Raw genomic sequence first — 21696 nt, forward strand, 5'->3', positions numbered from 1 at the left:
GCTAAAAGACCTGGAAGGGAAAAGCCCGCAAAAATAGAACAAAGGAAGGTCCAAGGACCCGAGTGAGAACCTCAGGTAAAACAAACAGCACTCCTTGGCTGGCGCAATTTACATAGGACAGGTCCAGGGAGAGAGAAACATATAAAAAGAAGAGCCAAAGCTCCTCTCTCTCCCCCCCAACCCCCGCACGCTGAGGCGCTCTTCTCTTCACGTCTTTGGGTCGACATGCCCTCATGCCTCGAAGATGGATCTTCCTGCTATTATCTAAATAAAATAGGGCTGTAACACTGAGCTGTAACACTGATATGTCTAAGAGCTATAACACGGTCCATTCGAGACCTGAGAGCTATAACACAGTCTGTCCAAGACCCAAGAGCTGTGACGCGCCCGGGGGGCTTTAATGTCCGTCACTCCAAATCTTTGCTGTGACGAGACAGAACCGAGGAGCATACATTCGCCTGATATAACCTTTTGCTTCACTGCAAATAAATAACAAACTTAGCAGCCAGCATTTACAGCATTACTACATTTAGTCCTGGCAACTTATGCGTTAGTACTTACACATTAGTAACTAGTATCCTTCCATTTTACAGATGAAGAGACTGAGCCAGGGAGGATAAGGAGCTTGCCCAAGCCTGCAGCCAGGAAGGGGTAGAGGCAGGAATTCAAACCTAGAAAGCTCTGCTCCAGTTACATTCTTAACCACACCCTGTAATTCCTACAGTGGTGCGGGTTTGCCTCTCTATGGTAATGTTACCCTATTTGCCCTTAAATACATATATTTAATTTTTTTTTCTCACTCTTTTAGACCAAAAGCTCCTTTAGTAGGCACTAGGTCCTTGAGTTATTTGCAAGTCCTCTATCATTTGCACCTGGTCTGAATGTGGAGATTTGGCCAAACTGACAAAGCTTGTGAGAAGCAGAAGCAGCTTGGGTGCTTGGTCTCCTGACTTCCTGTCAAGACTCAGCCCATTCACTGCTCCCACCTACACAATTCAGGCACAACAGAGTGCCTTGAGGGCTCCAGTGTCTCAATGAATGTGACAGAAATGAGATAAAAGCAGTTCTAAAACCTTTGCCTATAGATCAATGTGTGATTTTTCCCCCCTACATTTATATGTATTAATAGTATCTCAGTGTTACCAGAGAAAAGGGGCTAGGCAGCCTGCTCTAAGGTCTCTTCTGACTGTGATTCTGTGATTTCATGAAATAATTTCTATCCATTCCTTTGTATTAAAGAGAAGTAAATCTCAACTACAGAGGAGGAAAAAAGGAATCACTTGAAAGTTAAGCTTTCTATTTCCTGGCATCATTAGGGAAAGGATGACAGAAAGTCTGCTTTAAGAAATGAAAAATAAAACATTCACAATACTCAACTATACAGAAATAGACAAAATACTTACACTAAACGGTCCATACAAAATGTTAAATATTTGTTTATTTTAGTAGTCCTTTTATTTTATATAAGGAATCAATAAAATATTTCTAGAATATTATAGATTCATGCAAATGTAACTTAATTGAGAGCTCTGCCCCATAGAATGCTAGACAAATCATCTTTATTTCATTTAGCAAAACCTTCAAATTGCATGTTTTATAAAATTATATATACATATGTACATATATGTGTGCTGAATAGTAATTTATCCATTTGCCCATTTTATACATGTTTTCAATAAGCATGAAGTATCTTGGAAACTATGATTCGATTCTGTGTGAATTGGTTACCAGAATATAGAGGCTGGGTAGCCTAATCTCTGAAGTCTTATCTGACTGTGATTCTGTGATTTCAAGAAATAATATCTATCGATTTCTTTGTGTTTAAGAGAAGTAAATTTCAACTACAGAGGAAATGAGCAGGACTTCCAGTCTTTTAAGGCAGGACCGAGATAACCCCACCAACGCTGCAGGAAGTTATATTAACTCTAATGACATTGCTATTTCCTGCCCAAAATGTGGACAATACTTTTGGTAACCAGCAATGTTACCATCTGGTACAAAGTTAGAACATGGAGGAATTAGGATTCAAATCCTAGCCTGTTAATACATTATTGACTTTTTTGTTTCAGCTCTCTCCCATACACATGTGCAGTAGAAAAAGTGCCAAAATGCCTGTTGGGAAACTTGGGTTCTCCTCCTGACCTTTACTAAGCCATGGACCTCCAGGCTTCAGAGGTTTTTTTTTTTTTTTTTTCTTTAATATGTGCAAAATGAGGCAGCTAGATTAAGTAATAAAGTTCTCCAGTAATGAAGTTCTGTGATTTCAGCTCAATTACTATTAGACTTCTTCCATGTACCTCCTATTAATAAAGTCCATCATAGAAAAGTAAGCAGTTCTGTTAGGCCAAAAGAGAAAAGTATATTGGCCATGGTTTCTCCTTTTTTTAACTTTTTATTTTGTATTGGAATATAGCTGATTAACAATGATGGCCATTGTTTCTATGTCAATGAACTATGCAACAGTCTATTTTTCCTTGCATAATATGGCTGGAAAATACTGGGAATCTCATCACATTGTAGAGGTTTTTAATATCATTGAACCCATTACTCATGGGATATCACATCTCATCTATGAGTTATAAGAATATTTTTGTTTCCACATCAAAAACTTACCTCAAAATCCTCACATTTTTCCCATTTGAGCTTAGTGCCGTATTACTTCCATAGACATCAGTGAAGATTCTGCCTCGGATTGTTATTAGTGTACCTAAAAGCAAACAGGGAAAAAACTCAGTGTAAGATCATCTATCCATATATCCATACATTTAATATTAAAACTTTACAGATTTTCCCAATAAAACCAGCATTCAGACACTTACATCTTGTGTTCACTATATCGTTTAGAACTGCTCTGAAAGTTCTAGTAGAAAAATAAACTATAAATAAATATGTATAGTATTAAAGAGGTATCTTTAAGTATTTACAGCTTAAGAGGTGTTTCGTGGAAGATAGGATGAATTATTCAATAAATATAGCTTGGGTCATGGGTGATTTATTTGAAAAAACATAAACAAGATCCCTACTTTATACCAAAAAATGAAGTAAATTCTAGGTGAAATAAAAATTAAATATAAATAATAAAACCACAAAAACCCTTGGAAACTAAGCAAAAATTTATGTAGTGTTTATATAGTCAGGATAGTGGGATCCTGACTATAAAATGAAGGGAGCATAAAATGAAGGGAGAAATAACAAAGGTTAAGATCTATAGATTTAATAATAAAAATTAAGTGATGACAGAAACATCATTAACAGATTTAAAAAGCAAATAATAAATTAAAAAATATTTCCCATCAATATGACATATATATGACATACAGTCTTAAAATACAAATAATTCTTGTAACTTAATATGGAAATAAATAACTAGCCTTAAATTAGCAAAGGGATGAATTGGTAACTTGTGAAAGAAGAATAAAAATCTTTAATAAATACAAAATTAATTACATAAATCAAAGAAGTGGAAAAATTCGGAAAAAAACCCTATAATACTTTTCACATAAATTTTTTTTATGTGAAAAGGAAAAGGAGAAAAGCCCTTCTGCCTCCCAGTACCCAATGTCCACTGAGCTTGGAGGAAGTGAAGCCAGGGTCAGCCCCCTAGGGGCTGGTGTAGGAGTAGATTTTTCACATAAATTCTTGAAAATACAGAGTACCTAGAATTGTCAAGGTTTAATAAGAAGGACATTCTCACACATTCCTGTTGGAATTACAAACTGATGCAATTATAGTTATTATAAAAGACATTGGAAGCCAACTAACATTCAACAGAGGGAAAGTTTAATATATTATAATAGATTCAGATGCAGCTGTTAAAAACATTAAACAATCTTTATTTTATAATCAGAAAATGCTATTTATAAATTTTTAGGTATTATATATTTTATATACTAAAAATTAATTACTATAAACCAAAAAAGATATTTCGGTTGTTATATAACAGACCTGGAGTTCCAGATAAAGGCGTGATGCTCCTTATTGTTGGGGTTCTGAAACTTTTTGCCTGCAAAATAATACTGTTGATAAACAATCTTATCTCTATCTTGTTCCTAGTTTTATGAAATAGCTCTGCTTCTTTCATTATTTTATATTTGAACAACAGCCATAATATGAGTATGAAAATATTATTTTTTATATATAAGAAATAGAGTTTAGAATATTACTCTGATTATTCAAAAATTTTTTCCCTGTCCCTAAAAATCATCTTTCATTTCAAAGTGCTTCTTTTTGAAGGTTTCAAATTCAGTCAACCTTTTGTCATCAGTGTAAGTCAAACCACAGTAATAAAGCTGTCAAGTAAAGACTTTTAAGAATTTGGTGAAATAAAATTAAAGAAAGCCTACATGGGTTTTCACCCTTTATGGGTTACACTCATAAAAAAAAAATAGTAAAGCATTTTTCAAAAACATAGAAGCAAAACTTGGGAAGAGTTCATCAAAATAAGTTTTAGTAACTAAGCTCATGATAACTCCCCAGAGTTACTTAGACCACCACCAGACTTAGACCACCACCAGACACATTAGTAAAATCAACATTTTATTAATCATTGGCTATTATTATTCAATCAAGTAAGCATATGCCAACTTCGTTTGAAAATAAAAAATGAAAAATAATTAGCACAAAAGGGAAATGTACTATAATTGAAAAAAAAATTAACTCTGAACAGGTAAAAAGCAGAACTGATGGACAGATAAAGATTCCTCAATGACTGGGGTACATGCAGATCAAAATCCACACCTAGAAGCAAATAATACAGGAGAAAACAAGCTATAAATAGATCAAGAAGAGTCCATCTGCACAAAGAAAAGGGTGCTTCAGTAAATGGAAGAGGACAGGAACATGGGCAGGATTTTAAAGGAATAACTGAAGTTTTTGGAGGAGCAATATTGCTGGTAGAGAATAGGATGACCTCTGCACGGATACAAAAATTATACAAGCAAAATAACCTAGCATGAAGTAGACTGTCAGTGAATGGCAGCTATCTCCCTCCCTACCCCTTCTCATTCAGGAACAACCTAAAAGAAAGATGCTCAGGTACTTGAAGTAAAAGGACTTTTTTTTTCCAGACTGCCAATAAGAGATAAATTTTGAACTTTGAGGCTAAGGATGACTTTGGACTCATTCTTTCACACTTTAGAAATGCTTGATGGAGAATCTATGTAAAAGTAGTAAGAAGTAAAACACCCAGTCAAAATACCACTTTTTAAATTTTTTTAATTTTGAGCAAAACACCACTTTTAGAGGTAGAATAATAGAGAAGGTAGAGGAAGAGAAGCTAGAAGAACTGCCAAATTGTGTGCAAATCAATCTAAGTCAAAGTATACTCATATAAATTATATCTGAGCAAAAAATAATTGAAGAGTGCATATTAAACAACAGATTAGTTACTATTATAATTTGAGGAGACAGATCAGAAACAGATTTTCAATTTAATACACCATCAGCAAAGAATCAGTGAAGATGGCAGAGAAAATTATTTTATAGAAAACAGAAAAAGAAGATAGAAGATTCTGAAAATTAAGAATAATTAACCTGAAATACAACAGCAGTCAAGGATAATGATTTATCATGATAAATGAAATATCATAAAAAAAAAGTAGTATGAGAATTAGATGCTACAAATGTGTAATTTTGTAATGGGTTTTAAACAATTCAATAAAAGTGTGCAAAAGTTATTGGTCCTCAGTAAGAACAAAAAGAGTGAGCACCCTTAGAGACTTTAAAGCAACTGGACACTGCTGTCAGGCTTTCATTGTATTTTACATGATACCGAGCCATGTTATGAATATTGATCTAAAAGATGGTGTGTGTGTCCAACTCTGCAACACCATGGACTGTGGCTGGCCAAGCTCCTCTGTCTATGGGATTCTCCAGGCAAGAACACTGGAGTGAGTTGCCATTTACTACTCCAGGGGACCTTCCCAAACTGCCCCAAGGATCAAACCCATGCATCCTGTGTCTCCTGCACTGGCAGGCAGATTCTTCACCACTGCACCACCTGGGAAACAACTAAAAACTGGGCACATCTAACTGAGAAGGAGGAGTGGGAGGATATATGTGTTGGGAGTGGGAAGGGGTAGCAGATTTATTTCAAACATGGCTATCATCTTCCTCTCCCCATATCCTCATCTGCAGTGTGTCTTGGCAGCTCTTCTTAGTGTGAGCCATGAAAACAGACTGGCTTGGAACTTGCTTTGGCCGCTAGAATGTGGTACAAGCAGCATGACATTTTTGAGACTAGGCCTAAAGGCTCCCTGCACACTTCTGCTCTTCTGAGGAATCCCTGCCTCTAGTATCTGATAAGTTGGGCTACTTTGTGGAGGGCAGAGACACTACCCAGAACAAAGCCTAATTAGCTGGATTGTTCCAGCTGAAGCCCTCCAAAGTACCCAGTCCTGCCTAACCCACAGCTGACCACAGACACAGGAGTAAGTTCAGCAGAGACCAGTCTAGCTCTGTCCAGAAGAACCACACAGCTGACCCATGAATACATAGACAATATGAACAGTTGCTGCTTGAAGCTACTAACCTTGGGACTTGTGTTATGCAATACTAGTGAATAGATGTAGGAAAACAGGTGTTAAAATCTCATCCTACATTGTAAGAATAAAGCAGATAATAAACGTTAAAGACTCAGAAACAGCAATAAACATATTTCTTAATAAGCGTATTATTTAGAAATATCACAACAGATAATATGAAATACTTCTACATACATTAAAAGTAATACTTCCCTGGTGGTCCAATGGTTAAGAATCTGCTTGCCAATGCAAGGAACACAGGTTCGATCCCTGGTCTAGGAAAATCCCACAGGCTTCAAGGCAACTAAGTCCATGTGCCACAATCACTGAAGCCCGTGCACTGCAGTGAAGAGGAGACTCTGTCTGCTAGAGAAGGCCAGCGCAGCAACAAAGACCCAGTGCAACCAAAATAAATGTCTTTTCAATTTTTTAAAAACCATAAAAAATTCTTCTTGTTTAGAAATACAACAATAAAAAGCTAAAGTTATTGAAAGTGGGGGAACGTGGAGAATGAGCATGAGGTAGAGTGAGTAGTCAAGAAGGTCCTGTTTGTTTTAATTAACCTTGTAGAACCAGTTCAGTTTTTCATTATGTAGAACTATAACTTTGTTAAATAAAAAAAAATTTGATTTTCTATATTACATTTTCAGGCCACACACCACTAAAATTAGAAATTATTAAAAGACAAAAATAATATAAGAAGATTCAGTTGCATGGCATTAAATCTCTTATTTTTGTCTTAATCAGAGAAAAAGTACAGAGCATCAGTCAGCAAATATAACCTGCGCTCCTGCTAAGTGCCGAATGTTATACTTGTTCTAGGGACAAAACATTGAATAAAACCCTCTAACCGAGAAAAACACATTAAAATATAATCACTGCACAGTGGATTAGGTGCTAAAATAGTAATAAATGGGATACATAGATAAAACACTATATGGTAATAACTATGTGCTGGTTCTTCCTGATCACCTTATTAATATCATTTAATCCTCTATTTTACATGATGTGATGAGATAATCTCCATTTTACATATCTCCATTTTATAGAAAATGAAGAGACCAAGGCAGAGCTTCACTATGACCAAGTCAGAATAGATAATGAAGTCTGTATATGAACCCTGATTAGCACTGAGCCACTATACAGTTGAGGAACACAAGGGAAATCACTTAGCTCTCTGCATGGGGGAGTTTTCAGAGTCCTGAGCAAAGAGAAGGACTCACTAAGCAGAAGTGAGTAAGATGTATGGGTCCTTGGTCAGGGAGAATGTTTGGAGACACTGCTGGAAACAATTAGTTCCAGACTATGAAGTAATAGAGGAAACCTACAGATAATGGGTAAAGGAGAGATACTGAGCGGGGGAAAGACATAAAAACATGCATGGTTTTGAACACAGCATCTGAATGGTGCCATCAAAAAGGATGGAGAGGCCAACGTGCCACAGCGATAGTGGGTGAGAAATGACAAGACCAGAAATGAAACCAAGGAAACGGCAGGAAAGAAGATAAGGGGACGATGAACTTCAGAGCTAAGTTGGAGGGTAAGATCATCATGGTTTGGTTTCTGAATAGCTCTGGAGATGAAGATGAAGGCAAGGAAGACACTAAGTATGTAACAGGCTTCTAGCTTGAGACGTGTGATAAATATCAGAAATTTTCCAGTAGTCATGTATGGATGTGAGAGTTGGACCACAAAGAAAGCTGAATGCCAAAGAATTGATACTTTTGAACTGTGGTGTTGGAGAAGACTCTTGAGAGTCCCTTGGACTGCAAGGAGATCCAACCAGTCCATTCTAAAGGAAATCAGTTCAGAATATTCTTTGGAAAGACTGATGCCGAAGCTGAAACTCCAATATTTTGGCCACCTGATACAAAGAACTGACTCATTGGAAAAGACCCTGATGCTGGGAAAGATTGAAGGCAGGAGGAGAAGGGGACAACAGAGGATGAGATAGTTGGCTGGCATCACTAACTCAAGGGACATGAGTTCGAGCAAACTCCAGGAGTTGGTGATGGACAGGGAAGCCTGGCGTGCTGCAGTTCATGAGGTTGCAAAGAGTTGGACACGACTGAACAACTGAACTGAAGTTTAAGGAGGAATACTAAATGTCCAATTTGAGATTAGTTGAATTGAGGTTGCTTTGGAGCCATTTAGGTGTTTTATTCTGGCAAACAAAAGATGGCTCCCAATTTAGGAAGAGAAAAGTGAGCCAGAGATATTTGGGAATCATATGTTTGAGAATCATAGGCTCTTCTTGAGGACAGAAGTCATTACTAATTTCCTCAGCATTTTGTCTTATATTGGAATGTTACAGCACTCAGTAATCAACAATTTAAAACATAAATACAATTTTTAAATTACATGAGATGGTCTGTAGAAGAAAATATTATGAACACCTATATTTAGGGTAACTAAATTTTGAATGATTTTAGTCTACATGCAGTCGCATTTGTGCTCAGTACATCAGAAAATACAAGGAAAGAGAAAATAATTATGTTTCTATTTAAAATGAAGATGAGGGACTTGCCTGGTGGTCCAGTGGCTAAGACTCCATGCTCCCAACTCAGGGGGCTTGGGTTTAAACCCTGGTCAGGGAACTAGATCCCACATGCCACAACTAAGAGTTCTCAAGCCACAGCTAAAGATTCTGCATGCCACAACTAAAAAAAAAAAACAAAAAACCCACATGCTGCAACTAAGACCCAATATAGTCAAATAAATACATATTTTAAAAAATAAAATGAAGCTGAGTCTGATAAAAACAGAAAAAGGGAAATCAAAGTAAGAGCAGAAATGGAGAAAGTGAAAAAACAGTATGAACAAGAAAACAATTTGAAAGTAAAAAAGCTGAATTCATTAATAAAATTAATTTGAAAAGCAAAACAGGAAATGGTAAGATTTCATTACTATAGAAGATAATTTAAACTGGGTGAAATTATCCTTAGCTACATGCTAGTAAATTTTTTAATGTGGAAACAGATAACAATTTGTAAATTAAAAAATAAAAATCCAGTTCTGAAAGAAACCAAGCACAAGATCAATTACACGTAAGTGAGAGAGAAAATGCCACCTACGCTGAAGATGCAGGCCCGGCTGCCGACGTGACCTTTGCAGGTATTATTTTCTGTAACAGGAACCCCATCCACACTGACTCTAACAGTGTAGGAATCTTCTGGCATTGCTCTGGAAGGCAAATGGAAAATACATATGGAATGCAAAACTCTGTTATTTATTCATTCATGAAAAATACCACCCCAGACTACATGTCATTTTGGTAAAAAAAAAAAAAAAGTGTCTGAAAGTCTAACTGTTGTATGTGTGTGCATGCATGCTAAGTCACTGTTGTACAACTGTGCTGTTGTAGAATTAAATTCAAAATTAATTGTGCTTCTGTGCAATTCAATTCAATTCTATATTATGGAAAGTTGCTCTCCATCCTGAACTCTGTACTGCAAATTCTCACATCATGGATCTCAGGCAAATGCTTATTCTAACCAATGCACCAGTCATTGAGAAGAAAATAATAACAATCATTTAAAATTGTAACATATCACGTTGGTACAATTATTTTATGCTTTGCTTTTTAAAAAGTTTTAATCATGTTTCTCCCTAAGTAAGCTGCAAAACAGTCAACAAGCCTAATACAGATAGAATCCTCTGGAATACAGGCTACCTGTCTCAGTATTCAAAGTGGCCATTTAAAATGATTAATTTTTCTCCTAAGTTGCTAATAACAAACATCAATTTGAGTTGATAGTAAAGAACTTGAAATGTCAATCTACAAAATGATCATCTTTAATCTTAATGAGCATGTCAAGATTCTGAACAAAATTAATCAAACCAGACAGGAAGGTATAATTTTGATACTTTGAGGAGCATCATTGCAATTTAATATTGGCCATTTATCTTCTAAAAGAGATCAATAATGATTCGATAATAGCTCTAATAACCTAGGAAAGGATATAGAACACATTTTGATCATGCCAGTATGTGGAAAGAGTACTACAAGTGAATATAATAAAGATATAAAATAGTCTAAACATCATGGAGTCAAAAATAATAACTGATAATCAGAAAAATATTATTGCAATTGCCAGAGTGATAAAACTATTATAAAAATAATATGTATAACTGTGGTTCTGATATGATGAAAATGATGTTATTAAAGACACTTTACAACATACCTAGTATAACATGTAATATGGGTTGAATGACTTGCATCTTTTTCTACATCACAAGAAATTGATCGGAAAGAAGAAATTAATTGCACTCTGTTTCCCAATTCAGCATTGTCAACTCCATAGTCAAACTGGTTTGCTTGAGCAAAACCTGGAAGAGTAAAAACACTCAATTATTACTAATGGAACTCTGTTTTCAAGGATCTAACAATTATCATTTTGTATTGAATCACCAAATGAATATGGAAGAGTATTGATGTAAGCAGTTAATCTACTTCACATTTACCCCTGTGATTGTAATCCGCTTTGAAAACATAAAAATTAGCCTATAATTAATTAATTCATGAAAGCAATGCTTTCAAATCTATTATCTGTCAGGTGTTGTTAAAGGCATTGAAATCAAATGGCTTATATCCCACTAATGGGAGAGATGGGTGAAGAAATAGACAATATACAAATATATACCACCAGATGTTGTATCTGGTGGGGATAACTACTATGAAAATAGCAGGCAAAGGGGCACAGAAAGAGCAGACAAAGTGAACAGGATTTTATAAGGCATGCGGGGGTGAGGGGTGTCTTTACCTTGAGTACCTATAAAGCAATATCTGAGGTAAGGACTTGCAGGTGGAGAGTTTGAGAGTTGATCCCTTAGGGACATGAGAGAAGAAAACCTGAAGAAGAAAATCTGGATTCCACTGAAGGCAGCTGGGGCTGAAAGACTTTTAAGGAAAATACAGATAGCCTCTCAGAAGCAAAGAATCAATGAGAAGAAGCATATATTCATCAAACTCTCTCCCATTCACTGAGGGTTCCCCATGGGGGAAATGATTTTTCCTGCACTTTCAGGCTGCACATAGGTATATGCCATCTAGGTTCCAACGCCACTGCATCCATGAAGCCCTGGGACAAAGACACAACTGTGGGACCTGGAGGCGAGAGCTGGAAGCATGGATTGAGTCAGGGTACACAGGGAACGTTTTGCCACAGCTGTGCCTAGAATAAGAGGTGGGAACCAGGATGTGCGGCTGAGTAAAAAAGGCATCTAATAGAGCTGACTCCTTGTGCCATACAGGTATGCTCATGAATGCTAAGTCACTTCAGTCGTGTCTGACTCGGCAACCCTATGGATTGTAGCCTGCCAGGCTCCTCTGTCCATGGGATTCTCCAGGCTAAAATACTGGAATGCCCTGCTACACCCTTCTCCAGTAGACCTTCCCGACCCAGGGATCGAACCCGTGTCTCTTACATCTCCCGCATGGGCAGGTGGGTTGTTTACCACTAGTGCCACCTGGAAAGCCCACAGATATGCTCAGACCCTACATTTGAAGTAGAATGCATTATCAAGTCTACCAGACAGTGGTCAGCTAAGAGCTCTGCTAAAGATGTAATAGAGGGACTTTCCTGGTGATCCAGTGGTTAAGAATTCACCATCCAGTGCAGGGTACATGGGTTCAATCCCTGGTCAGGAAACTAAGATCACATCTGCCTCGGGGCGACTAAGACCTAATGCAGCCAAATAAATCAATAAAGTATTTTCTAAAAGCTTTAACACAACAGGGTTAATGACAAGCAACAGGCCTCACCAATTGGCCCTGAGGCTACAATTACTATTTGTTTGACCTCTCTCTGCCATTGTACTTTCCCTACCCATAAGCCAGAACTTCAGCTGATGGAGTGATGCTAACCTTCATCATGAGGATCTGAGCCCTTTTTTTTTTCTTCCCCATTTGTGGTTGTGGCTGCCGCCTATGCTTATTGACAGTGATCACTGCACATGGAAGCCAAGAGACGCCCCAAGAATACCACAAATTCCAGACACACTCCTCCTTCTCTGTATTAAGGAAAAACAACCCTGCCTCTTCAGGATCATCAGAAGTGACTATCTCTAGCAGTCCACTGCTTACGTTTGCTGAATTCAAACTGACAGGACAGTAGCGGTAGTTTCAGTTCAGTGGAACCCAGACCGGGATCCCTGCCAGAAGCATCCTCTATCTGGAAACTCAGACCCAGAACCCAGGAGAACCTAAAATTGCAGGGACAAAAGGCACAGATTCAATCTTTTGATTACTGGAAGTGGTAAGGACAGGCAGTAGCCCTTCATTCCCAGCTCCATGTACCCATCTGTTGGGAAACAACAGTACGGACCTGCTACTGGCTCAGTGCCTTTGGCTCTGATGACGGACAGCGTCCCACCTCACAGGATGTTGTTCCCAAGCTGGGCTCTTAGTCTTGCCAGCTGTAGGCTGTTCCATCATTCTGTTGGGTCACATGTTTCAGGATGATGCAAGGTTCATGGTCATGTGCCCATTATCACAACTTTTTCACCATAAAATATGTTCCTTGTTCTGAGACCCTATTTTGTGAAATCTTATGGCTCTTTATGGAATTTCATGGTATTTTGTGGAATTATACTCTCAGAAGATGAGACCAGCAAAGGGACTATAGAAAGAGAAGGCAAAAGCCTTCTGTGGAGCGGGTGTCAGTACCAGCAGTAATGAATCTCTGCTTGTCCACGAGGGAAGGAAAGTGATGCAGCTGACATGACTGAGTGACTGGGTGGGATTCCTGAGGATGGCCCCTACTGAGACTATCCTACACGCTGGTCTCTGCTACTGACAGGGCAGGTAGTCAGCAGCAGCAGTAGGTAGCTGAGTGCTGGTGAAAAGAGATCCGAGTGTTGGCCCATGCATAGCCTTCCCCCATGGCCCTCTGTTCATAGGCTCATTGGACAAGCACTCAAGTAGCCAAGGAGAGAAGCTTCTGAACGAGTCATCTAGTCAACCCAGTTGTTCTGCTATCTCTGCCTCGTGGAAATTAACTTGAGACCTATAGGTTTGTGGCCTTCCCTGGTGGCTCAGAGGGTGAAGAATCTGCCTGCAGTGTGGGAGACCTGGGTTCGATCCCTGGGTCATTGTATCAGAGGTTCATCCAATGCCAGGGCCATAAACTAGAGCTGTGGGAACACTGCATGCTAGGGCACAGTGCCGTTTACAGGAAAGGGTGTCCGGACCCTGACGTCTTGGGCTGGAATCTCAGCTTCAGCAATTCCTTGCTGTCTGAACCTGAGCCTTAGCTTTAGACATAAACTCTCTTAGTCGTTTTTCATCAGAAAAATGACCATAATAATCTACTTAGCAGGAATTACCAGGAAGACTAGATGAGGCCTCATATATGGTACTTGACATGGTGCCTGGCTCCTAGGTTAAGAGCGCAGTTGATAAATACTCAGTTGATATATACTATATTTTAAGTCAGGCTTCCCAGGTGGCTTTCGTAGTAAAGAACCCACCTGTCAACGCAGGAGGCATAAGAGATGCGGGTTTGATCCCTGGGTTGGGAAGATCCCCTAGAGGAGGAAATGGCAACCCACTCTAGTATTCTTGCCTGGAAAATTCCATGGACAGAGGAGCCTGGCAGGCTATGGTCCACAGGGTCGCAAAGAGTCAAATACAGCTAAAGCAACTTAGCATGCATATATGCATATTTTAAGTCATAAAATATTGATAGTTATTATTAGTGAGATTCCCTGGTGGCTCAGACAGTAAAGCGTCTGCCTGCAATGTGGGAGACCCAGGTTCGATCCCTGGGTTGGGAAGATCCCCTGGAGAAGGAAATGGCAACCCACTCCAGTACTCTTGTCTAGAAAATTCCATGGATGTAGGAGCCTGGTGGGCTACAGTCCATAGGGTTGCAAAGAGTCAGACACGACTGAGCGACTTCACTTCACTTTAAAATACTTTTAAAATAATAACAAAACATATAAGTGAGAGGCCAGGATCTGAACCATGACTGTGATGCCAACCTGGCACCCTTGTGATATTCAGAGAAAAATAATATTTAAAAATGCACATTACAAAGCTATTCTCAGTTATCCAATGTAACTTCCTCTAGAACCTATGTTCTTAGCACCTCTTCTTTATAGGTAGAAAAAGTAAGCAGAAACTAAACAAAGGGTAGGGATTTTAATAAACATCTTCTCTTCTTCTAAACTTAAAACTTAACCAAAAAGGACTCATCCAATATAGGCTAAAGTACAAACATATCAATTTGACATGTGAAAGATACCTGCAGTGAGTTTGCAATGTAGGAAGGCAGTTGCTGTGCAAATGGAATTTTGAGAAGATACATGAAAACACAGAAAAGCAAACTACTTGCAAAGCCACTTTTTCCTTTGGCCAATTTCTGCTTATCTCTGTACTTCACATTGAGTTTGGAACACTCAGACAGGCTGCTGGCCACTAACTAAAGAACAGAGTTTTACTTGTGGTGTGGCTCAGGATGAGATATGTGTATTTACTTTCCTGTTAGGCACACGTCACATCAATGATACGGTAATATCAGATATGTTCTTCAGCATTTCTATGACAAATACAAATCTAAAAAATAACACCAACAAAAGATGATATTGTTTCTAGCTTAGGAATTGTTTCAATGTGTTTTTTATATATGTCTCATATATTTGTGACATATACATGTGCTCAGTCATGTCTGACTCTTTGCGACCCCATGGACTGCAGCCTGCCAGGCTCCTCTGACCATGGAATTTCCCAAGCAAGAATACTGGATTCGGTTGCCATTTCCTACTCCAGGGGATCTTCCCAACCCAGGGATTGAATCCACACTCCTGCATCTCCTACACTGACAGGTAGATTCTTTACCACTGAGCAACTGAGAAGCCCTATGAGATATATATATATATATATATATATATATATATTCCTGATATATATATGAAAATATGAACCAATTCAGTAAGATTTGTAAATATTCTCATTATAAATTTTGGTGAAAAAACTATAGAAATATTTCTAACTTATTAGCTACTTCCAAAGAGTTAAAAGGCAATAGAAAAGAAACAGCTTTAAAAAAGAATTCTAATTTAAAAATATAATTCTAAATAAGTCATTGGGTATAAAGAAGATACCTCTGGAAGTACTCCAAAGCACAAAGATTACATGAAGGGTTGGGTGTACCCTGGAAACAGAAAAGGTGGAGGCTTCAGATGGAAATTCCTGACATGTTGATGTATTTTTTTTCCTTTTTTCAGAAGAACTGGAGACAAGACTAGCCAGGCACGCAGTCCTGGGTCTCCTGATAGCAGCCTGTGCTATTACCATGAAAAATGTGTGTGCTGTCACAGCCAGCAGTTGTTATGAACAATGAAGGCTGTTTTGATTCCTCTAGTTTAAAAAATAAAAAAAAAAGCAGGGTTGAGAAAGTACAAACCCACTTAAAATCTGTAACATTCAAAACAATGGGAAAAATGATGCAGTGTGATGGAGGAGAACTTCTAAAGAAGGAAACCGTCCCTATAAGATAAATGCAAAAGAATAATAAAAATAAAATGGCTCTAATTTATGGGGCAGATATTATATACCAGTGCCTTAGATACATCATCCTTTTCAATATTCACAATAGCCCCAACAGGTAGGAATTAATAGCCCATTTCATTGATGAGGAAGCCAAGGCTTAGAGAAGAAACTTGCCCCAGTCCCCTAGTGGGAAGTGGCAAAGTTGGAGCTGAAAGCCAGTTGGACCTGACTAAAGTCTATGTGCTTTTCATAATATTATAAAACTTATATAATTCACCACTTCAGTTAAACAAAAATATACCTGCTAGACATTGTAATAGGGAAATATCTAGAAAACAACAAAAGTAAAATGTTATACCTTCCAGTTGATTTTTTTAACAAAGAGTTATATCAAGGAAGACAACTGAGAAATACAGGAATGAATATCAAGAAATAAACACAATAAAATTAGAAACACTCTAGAACTTATCAAAATGATAACACTCCTCATTAAATCCGTCATCTTAGAAGGAGATACAATGATTTCTACAATCATGCCACTGCTCAAAACACTTTTACTTGGGCAGCATAATTGTAAAACTATATAACTTTGACTCCTGAAGATAGACTTTAGAAGAAAGTAAAGCACTAGCAATTTTTTTTTTTTTGCAAATTTTTACCTGTAAAGTTCATTGTGTGTGGAAATAGACAAAAGCCATTTGAATACAAAGAAATACTAACAATAGATCTTTCTGGAAGGTGGAATTTCAGAGAACTCAAGTTAAATATTTCTATATTTTACTTTTTCATATCGTGACTGCTACAAAAATTTTAAAAGTTATATGGTACCAACATTTAGGTGATCAAGTATTTAAAAACCCATTACCAACATTTAGGTGATAGATAATTTAATTTAAAATCCCAATTTAAAATCCCATTAAAATCACAGTTCTTCTATGATTAATAAATCATCTCTGTATTCAATTCTAAACCTGGAGTCTGGGTCAGACACCACACTGACAGGTTAAAGTAGTTCCTCCAAATAAATTTTGTTCAGGTACCACAGTCTCGTAGACTTGGAGATCTGGTGTGTTTTGCTAATTCATTATCATTACCTTAGACACATTCTGTATACATCATGGGCCCCAAACAGTATTTAGACTCGCCTTTGAGAAAGACATAAGCTGTCACAGCTTTAGTCACCTACTGAGTATGGTTAAAGCAAGGACAGGGAAGACGTACCAGAGTGGGCAGAGGCACCTGCAATTCAAATAGGATTTAACTATTCTATAATTCTCGGCCAGAGGCATCCAGAAATACAGACTGATGGGAAAACGAGAGAAACCAGAAATTCGTCATGACATTTTGTGCTTCATAATTAAGAGGACTACTCCTGAGCCTCAGAAAGTTCACCAAAGAGAAAAGGTTATAGCCAGATGAACAAGGATGTTCCTCCAAAATGCCTTAAGAATGGAACGGTTTGTTTTGTTTTTCCCTATTTCTAACTAGGGATGATCTGAGTCTATGTGCCTAAACTCAAGCCATGGTTCCTGGATCAGAAAAAGCACGTGTACTAAGCCGCTTCAGTGGCATCCGACTCTTTGCGACCTTGTGGACCGTGGCCCAGCAGGCTTCTCTGTCCATGGGATTCTCCAGGCAAGAATACTGGAGTGGGTGGCCGTGCCCTCCTCCAGGGGGATTTTCCCAACCCAGGGGGATTAAAACCCCATCTCTTACATCTCCTGCATTGGCAGGCAGGTTCTTTACCACTAGCACCACCTGGGAAGCCCCCAGAAAAAGTGTAGGTATTTATTTATTTATTTTTATTGGAGCTAATTGCTTTATAATGTGTTGGTTTCTGCTGTGCAACACCACAAATCAGTCAAAATTATACACACACACACACACACACACACACACACACATCCCTCCCTCTTGAGTCTCCCACCCACCCCATCCCACCCCTCTAGGTAGTCACGGAGCACCAGGCTGGGCTCCCTGTGTTAATATTGCAGCTTCCCACTTTTGAGGCAGAAGGAAATAGCTGAGCGGTTTTATTGTTTTGTTTTGTTTGGGGAGTTTCTCTCATGGCATTTAACTCTCTGTTAAAAATCCAGCACTATCTAAGCAAATATTAACAGCAATAAACACTACAAGGGAACTACGGATAAAGACATTTTTAAAAGTCTTTAACAAACACATTGTCTCCAGGTGTCTAACTCTTAAAAAAAATAAAAAACAACCAAAAACACACTTTAATCCAAAATATACTGTTCACAATTTAGAGGCACAAACCATTTCAAGTACATAATTGAGAGATTAAAATTCTACAGAAATTTTACTTAGAAATATTGAAAGACACTTCAATACATAAGACAGAATTGTTAAATATCTTGCCTTGTTAATTCTCTGACTCCAAAAAATTCCCATTGCACTTCTTATTTTAAAGACTAAATAAAAGTTTTTTTATTAATATTCTTTAAAAACGTTTTCTTTCCCATCCTTCAAAAACTCATAACCATCTGAATACTACCATCACTTAGACTGTAAAGGCTGGATAGCTAAATGAACCATGTATTTCTACTTAACTCAAGAAACATTTGCTCATTAAATATATTCTGTAATTGCCTACTTTGTTTCCATCCCAAGACCAGGCAAGGAGAAAGTCATACATAACCCATGCTCTGATGAAGTATATGATAAGGAATGGGTGGCAGAAGAAGGGATCCAAAGTTTTGCTTTCAATTGTCTTTCTCCCTTCATAACCATTCTACTTCTGCATCACACTCCCTTACTAACATCCTACTCCCTTGAACTCCACAAATGTTTTATTTAATATAAAAATAAATGTGATTAGACCCATGAAGAACAAAGTAAGTAACTGCAGAGTGGGTTAAAGATGTTCCTTTCAATTCAGTCATTATAGTCCAGATCCTGGAGTTAAGCAAGTAATTATAATATAAATTCAGATGGTCAGGTTGATAGAGACTCTCAGGGGTTTCATTAGGTGTGAAAGAGGATAGAGTTTTCCTACTCTGGCCAAATAGAAAAGCAACTCTAGTAGATTTAAAAGAAAACAAACAAACAAAAAAAAAAAACACAAAAAAACAAAACCCATCAATCTCTAAATGTGAATGTCTTTAAAATACCTCAACCTTAGTGAAAAATAAAAGGCAACCATACCTTCTCCTTTGATAGTCAGCCTTGTTGCTCCATTTATGCTGCCATATTTAGGTATTATTTCTGTGATTTTGGGAACTATTTTAGAGCCATCTGAAAGATATGAAAGTACAGAAGAAGTAAAAGCCTCAAGTACTTCATTTCAAGCATCAAATGTTGTGCTACAAATTACAACGGTATAAGAAAATCATCATGGAGATTACAGAACAGAAAGTAAATACTTAGGTTTTATTTTTGGTTCTATTACTAAGCAATGACCAGACAGGGAGTTAAGTCTTTAACTTAGTTAATACTCATTGGCTTCATGTAGCGCACTATCTTACCTGCTACAAAGAGAAATAATACATGATCATTTTCAGCATTCGTACCTATCATATTAAACATTTATTAGACCCTTAACTGCATACAGTGCTCTGCTAGATGCAGTTCCATAACTACAGCCATCAGCCCACACAGCAGCAGACAAGGCTGGAGAAACAGCTCTGCGGAGAAAGAGGTCATTATCAAAGCCCCTAAGAAATGGTAAATTGAAAGAATAGTCCAGCTACAGAAAGGAATGGTGTGTTTTAAGAAGAAACTGTTTTCTGTGACAGAGTTAAGACTTCAGGGAAGATCATTTCTGAGCTTTCTGAGGATAGTGAGTTCTCAATGTAAAGGTCACTAAATCATTCAATAAACAGTGTTAGGTTCCTGGGCATTGAAAAATGTGTGACATTCCCAACTTTTCCAAAAGCTCAACTTAGTAGAGTGACAGAAGAGAGCACAGGGGCGAAGTGAGTAAGAAGGGGCATTTCATCCACACTGCTTGGGTCTACTGGCTGGTTGAAAGAAGAGTGTACCTGCTGTGCCTGGGAGAGCAAACATGAATTAGCTAGACTGGACAAACCAGGGGCAAGATGGACTTCTAGGCCAAGAGAGGTGCCTCTGCAAACACAGGGATAGGTGAGCAGATTTCTTTGGGGAACTGGAATTGATGCTTCAAAATAACTCAAAAGTTACAGGATGGCTTAAGGGATTTATTTTCTGCTTAAACTGTACAGGTAATTATTCCGTCCAGTAACACATTCTCAGAATAGGTGGAAAAATTTAAGTGACAAAAAGAAAAACCACAGAAATTTGAAATGGACAACCGAGAAAAAGTAAAAATTATGATTTAATTCATTCCTTCCTGAGAAAAGTTTAGTGTGGACTTCACCTACAGTGGCAAAAGCCTCCCCCTCCAAGATCCAATGACTCTGCCCTTGACGTTTGTCTTGGTCAAGAGTTCCAAGGCCACTCCTGCTTCAGGCACATTTGTAACCTGGAGCAGTCCCCAGCCAAGAGGAGGAACTCCAGCCAGCAGGCTGGATCCCACCTCCTAGCTGTGCTGCTCCTCGCCTATCTCAGGTTCACCCTCCCCGTTATCTCCACGGCCAACTCCAGTTTCTTATCTTATCAAGGTTCTTCCCAGCCCTCTCCTGGGTATTACTTTGAAGGCACAGGGCAGCTGCCCCAGGAAATGACTGACACCCGCCACAAAGACCCATTCCTGTCCTACTAGGAGACTGTCCTTCTTTAACGGGGAAGGGACCCAAAACGAGTGAGAAGGAGGGGTTGGATTGCACCCTCCACCCCCAGCCAAGTGAAAAAGATGAAAGTGTTAGTTGCTCAGTCATGTCCGACTCTCTGCGACCCCATGGATTGAAGCCCACCAGGCTCCTCTGTCCATGGAGTTCTCCAGGCAAGAATACTGGAGTGGATAGCCATTCCTTTCTCCAGGCGATCTTCCCGACCCAGGGATCGAACCCAGGTCTCCCGCATTGCAGGCGGGGTCTTTACCGTCTGAGGCAACAGGGAAGCCCACCTGCAGCCAAACTGCGGTCTGTTTTGCAAATGAGTCACCACGAAGGGGTGAGGTTCCATAATTCAAAGAGCACCTCTGATGGCAAGAGCAATCTGTCTCCGATTGTCCTTCTGTGACTGCGTGTCTGTCTCTGCTTAATCCTGAGTCCCAGGCTTCCTAAACCTAGTCCCCAGGGTCTCCACGCAGTTACCACCCTCAGCCTTGACCTAGGCTTGACTTAGGCTGGAGCCAGGTGCCGCCTCTACCCGGACCCCGGGAGCGTCTACGCCAACCTCTCCTGCTTGCCTTCCCGGCGCCCCAACTGAGTTACCTGTGTGGGGCTCTGCGATGCTCAGGAGCAGCCCCCAGAGGCCGCAGGTCCCCCAAAGCCACAGGTGTCCCATCGCAGCGCCGGCTGCGCAGAGTGCACGCCCGCGACTCGCCTGGAGCTCTCGGCCCGCGTCCCTGCTCCGCCGGCTCGCGCGCCCGCCTGGTCCAGGCGCGCGGGCGGACCCGCCGCCCGGGGGCAGCCCCACGCCGCGCCCCGCCCCGCCCCGCCCCGCCGGCCCGGGCGCCCCGGGGTTCGCGCGCAGACGCACACCCTTCACCCGGCGCCTAGCGCCCTGGCCCGTCGGTCGTCACCGAACCTCCGCACTCACACTTGAGTGCTGACGCCGCAAGGCTATCTCCACAGGTCCAAC

General features: G+C 39.3%; 1 protein-coding gene across 1 annotated transcript in view; it reads right to left on the bottom strand.

Annotated features, from left to right (window-relative positions):
• Positions 1-21399, bottom strand: part of PKHD1L1 (PKHD1 like 1) — a 171522-nt gene extending 150123 nt beyond the window's left edge. Inside the window, exons 1-6 of the mRNA XM_061122850.1 lie at positions 21327-21399; positions 19177-19266; positions 10706-10850; positions 9596-9704; positions 3946-4003; positions 2614-2707 (exon numbers count right to left, since the gene is read on the bottom strand). Of these exons, the coding sequence (XP_060978833.1) occupies positions 2614-2707; positions 3946-4003; positions 9596-9704; positions 10706-10850; positions 19177-19266; positions 21327-21399 (569 nt within the window). The remainder of the gene's footprint in view (positions 1-2613; positions 2708-3945; positions 4004-9595; positions 9705-10705; positions 10851-19176; positions 19267-21326) is intronic.
• Between the last annotated feature and the right edge of the window lie 297 nt (positions 21400-21696).

Source organism: Dama dama, chromosome 21, assembly GCF_033118175.1.
Source record: "Dama dama isolate Ldn47 chromosome 21, ASM3311817v1, whole genome shotgun sequence".
In the NCBI taxonomy this organism is placed as follows: domain Eukaryota; kingdom Metazoa; phylum Chordata; class Mammalia; order Artiodactyla; family Cervidae; genus Dama; species Dama dama.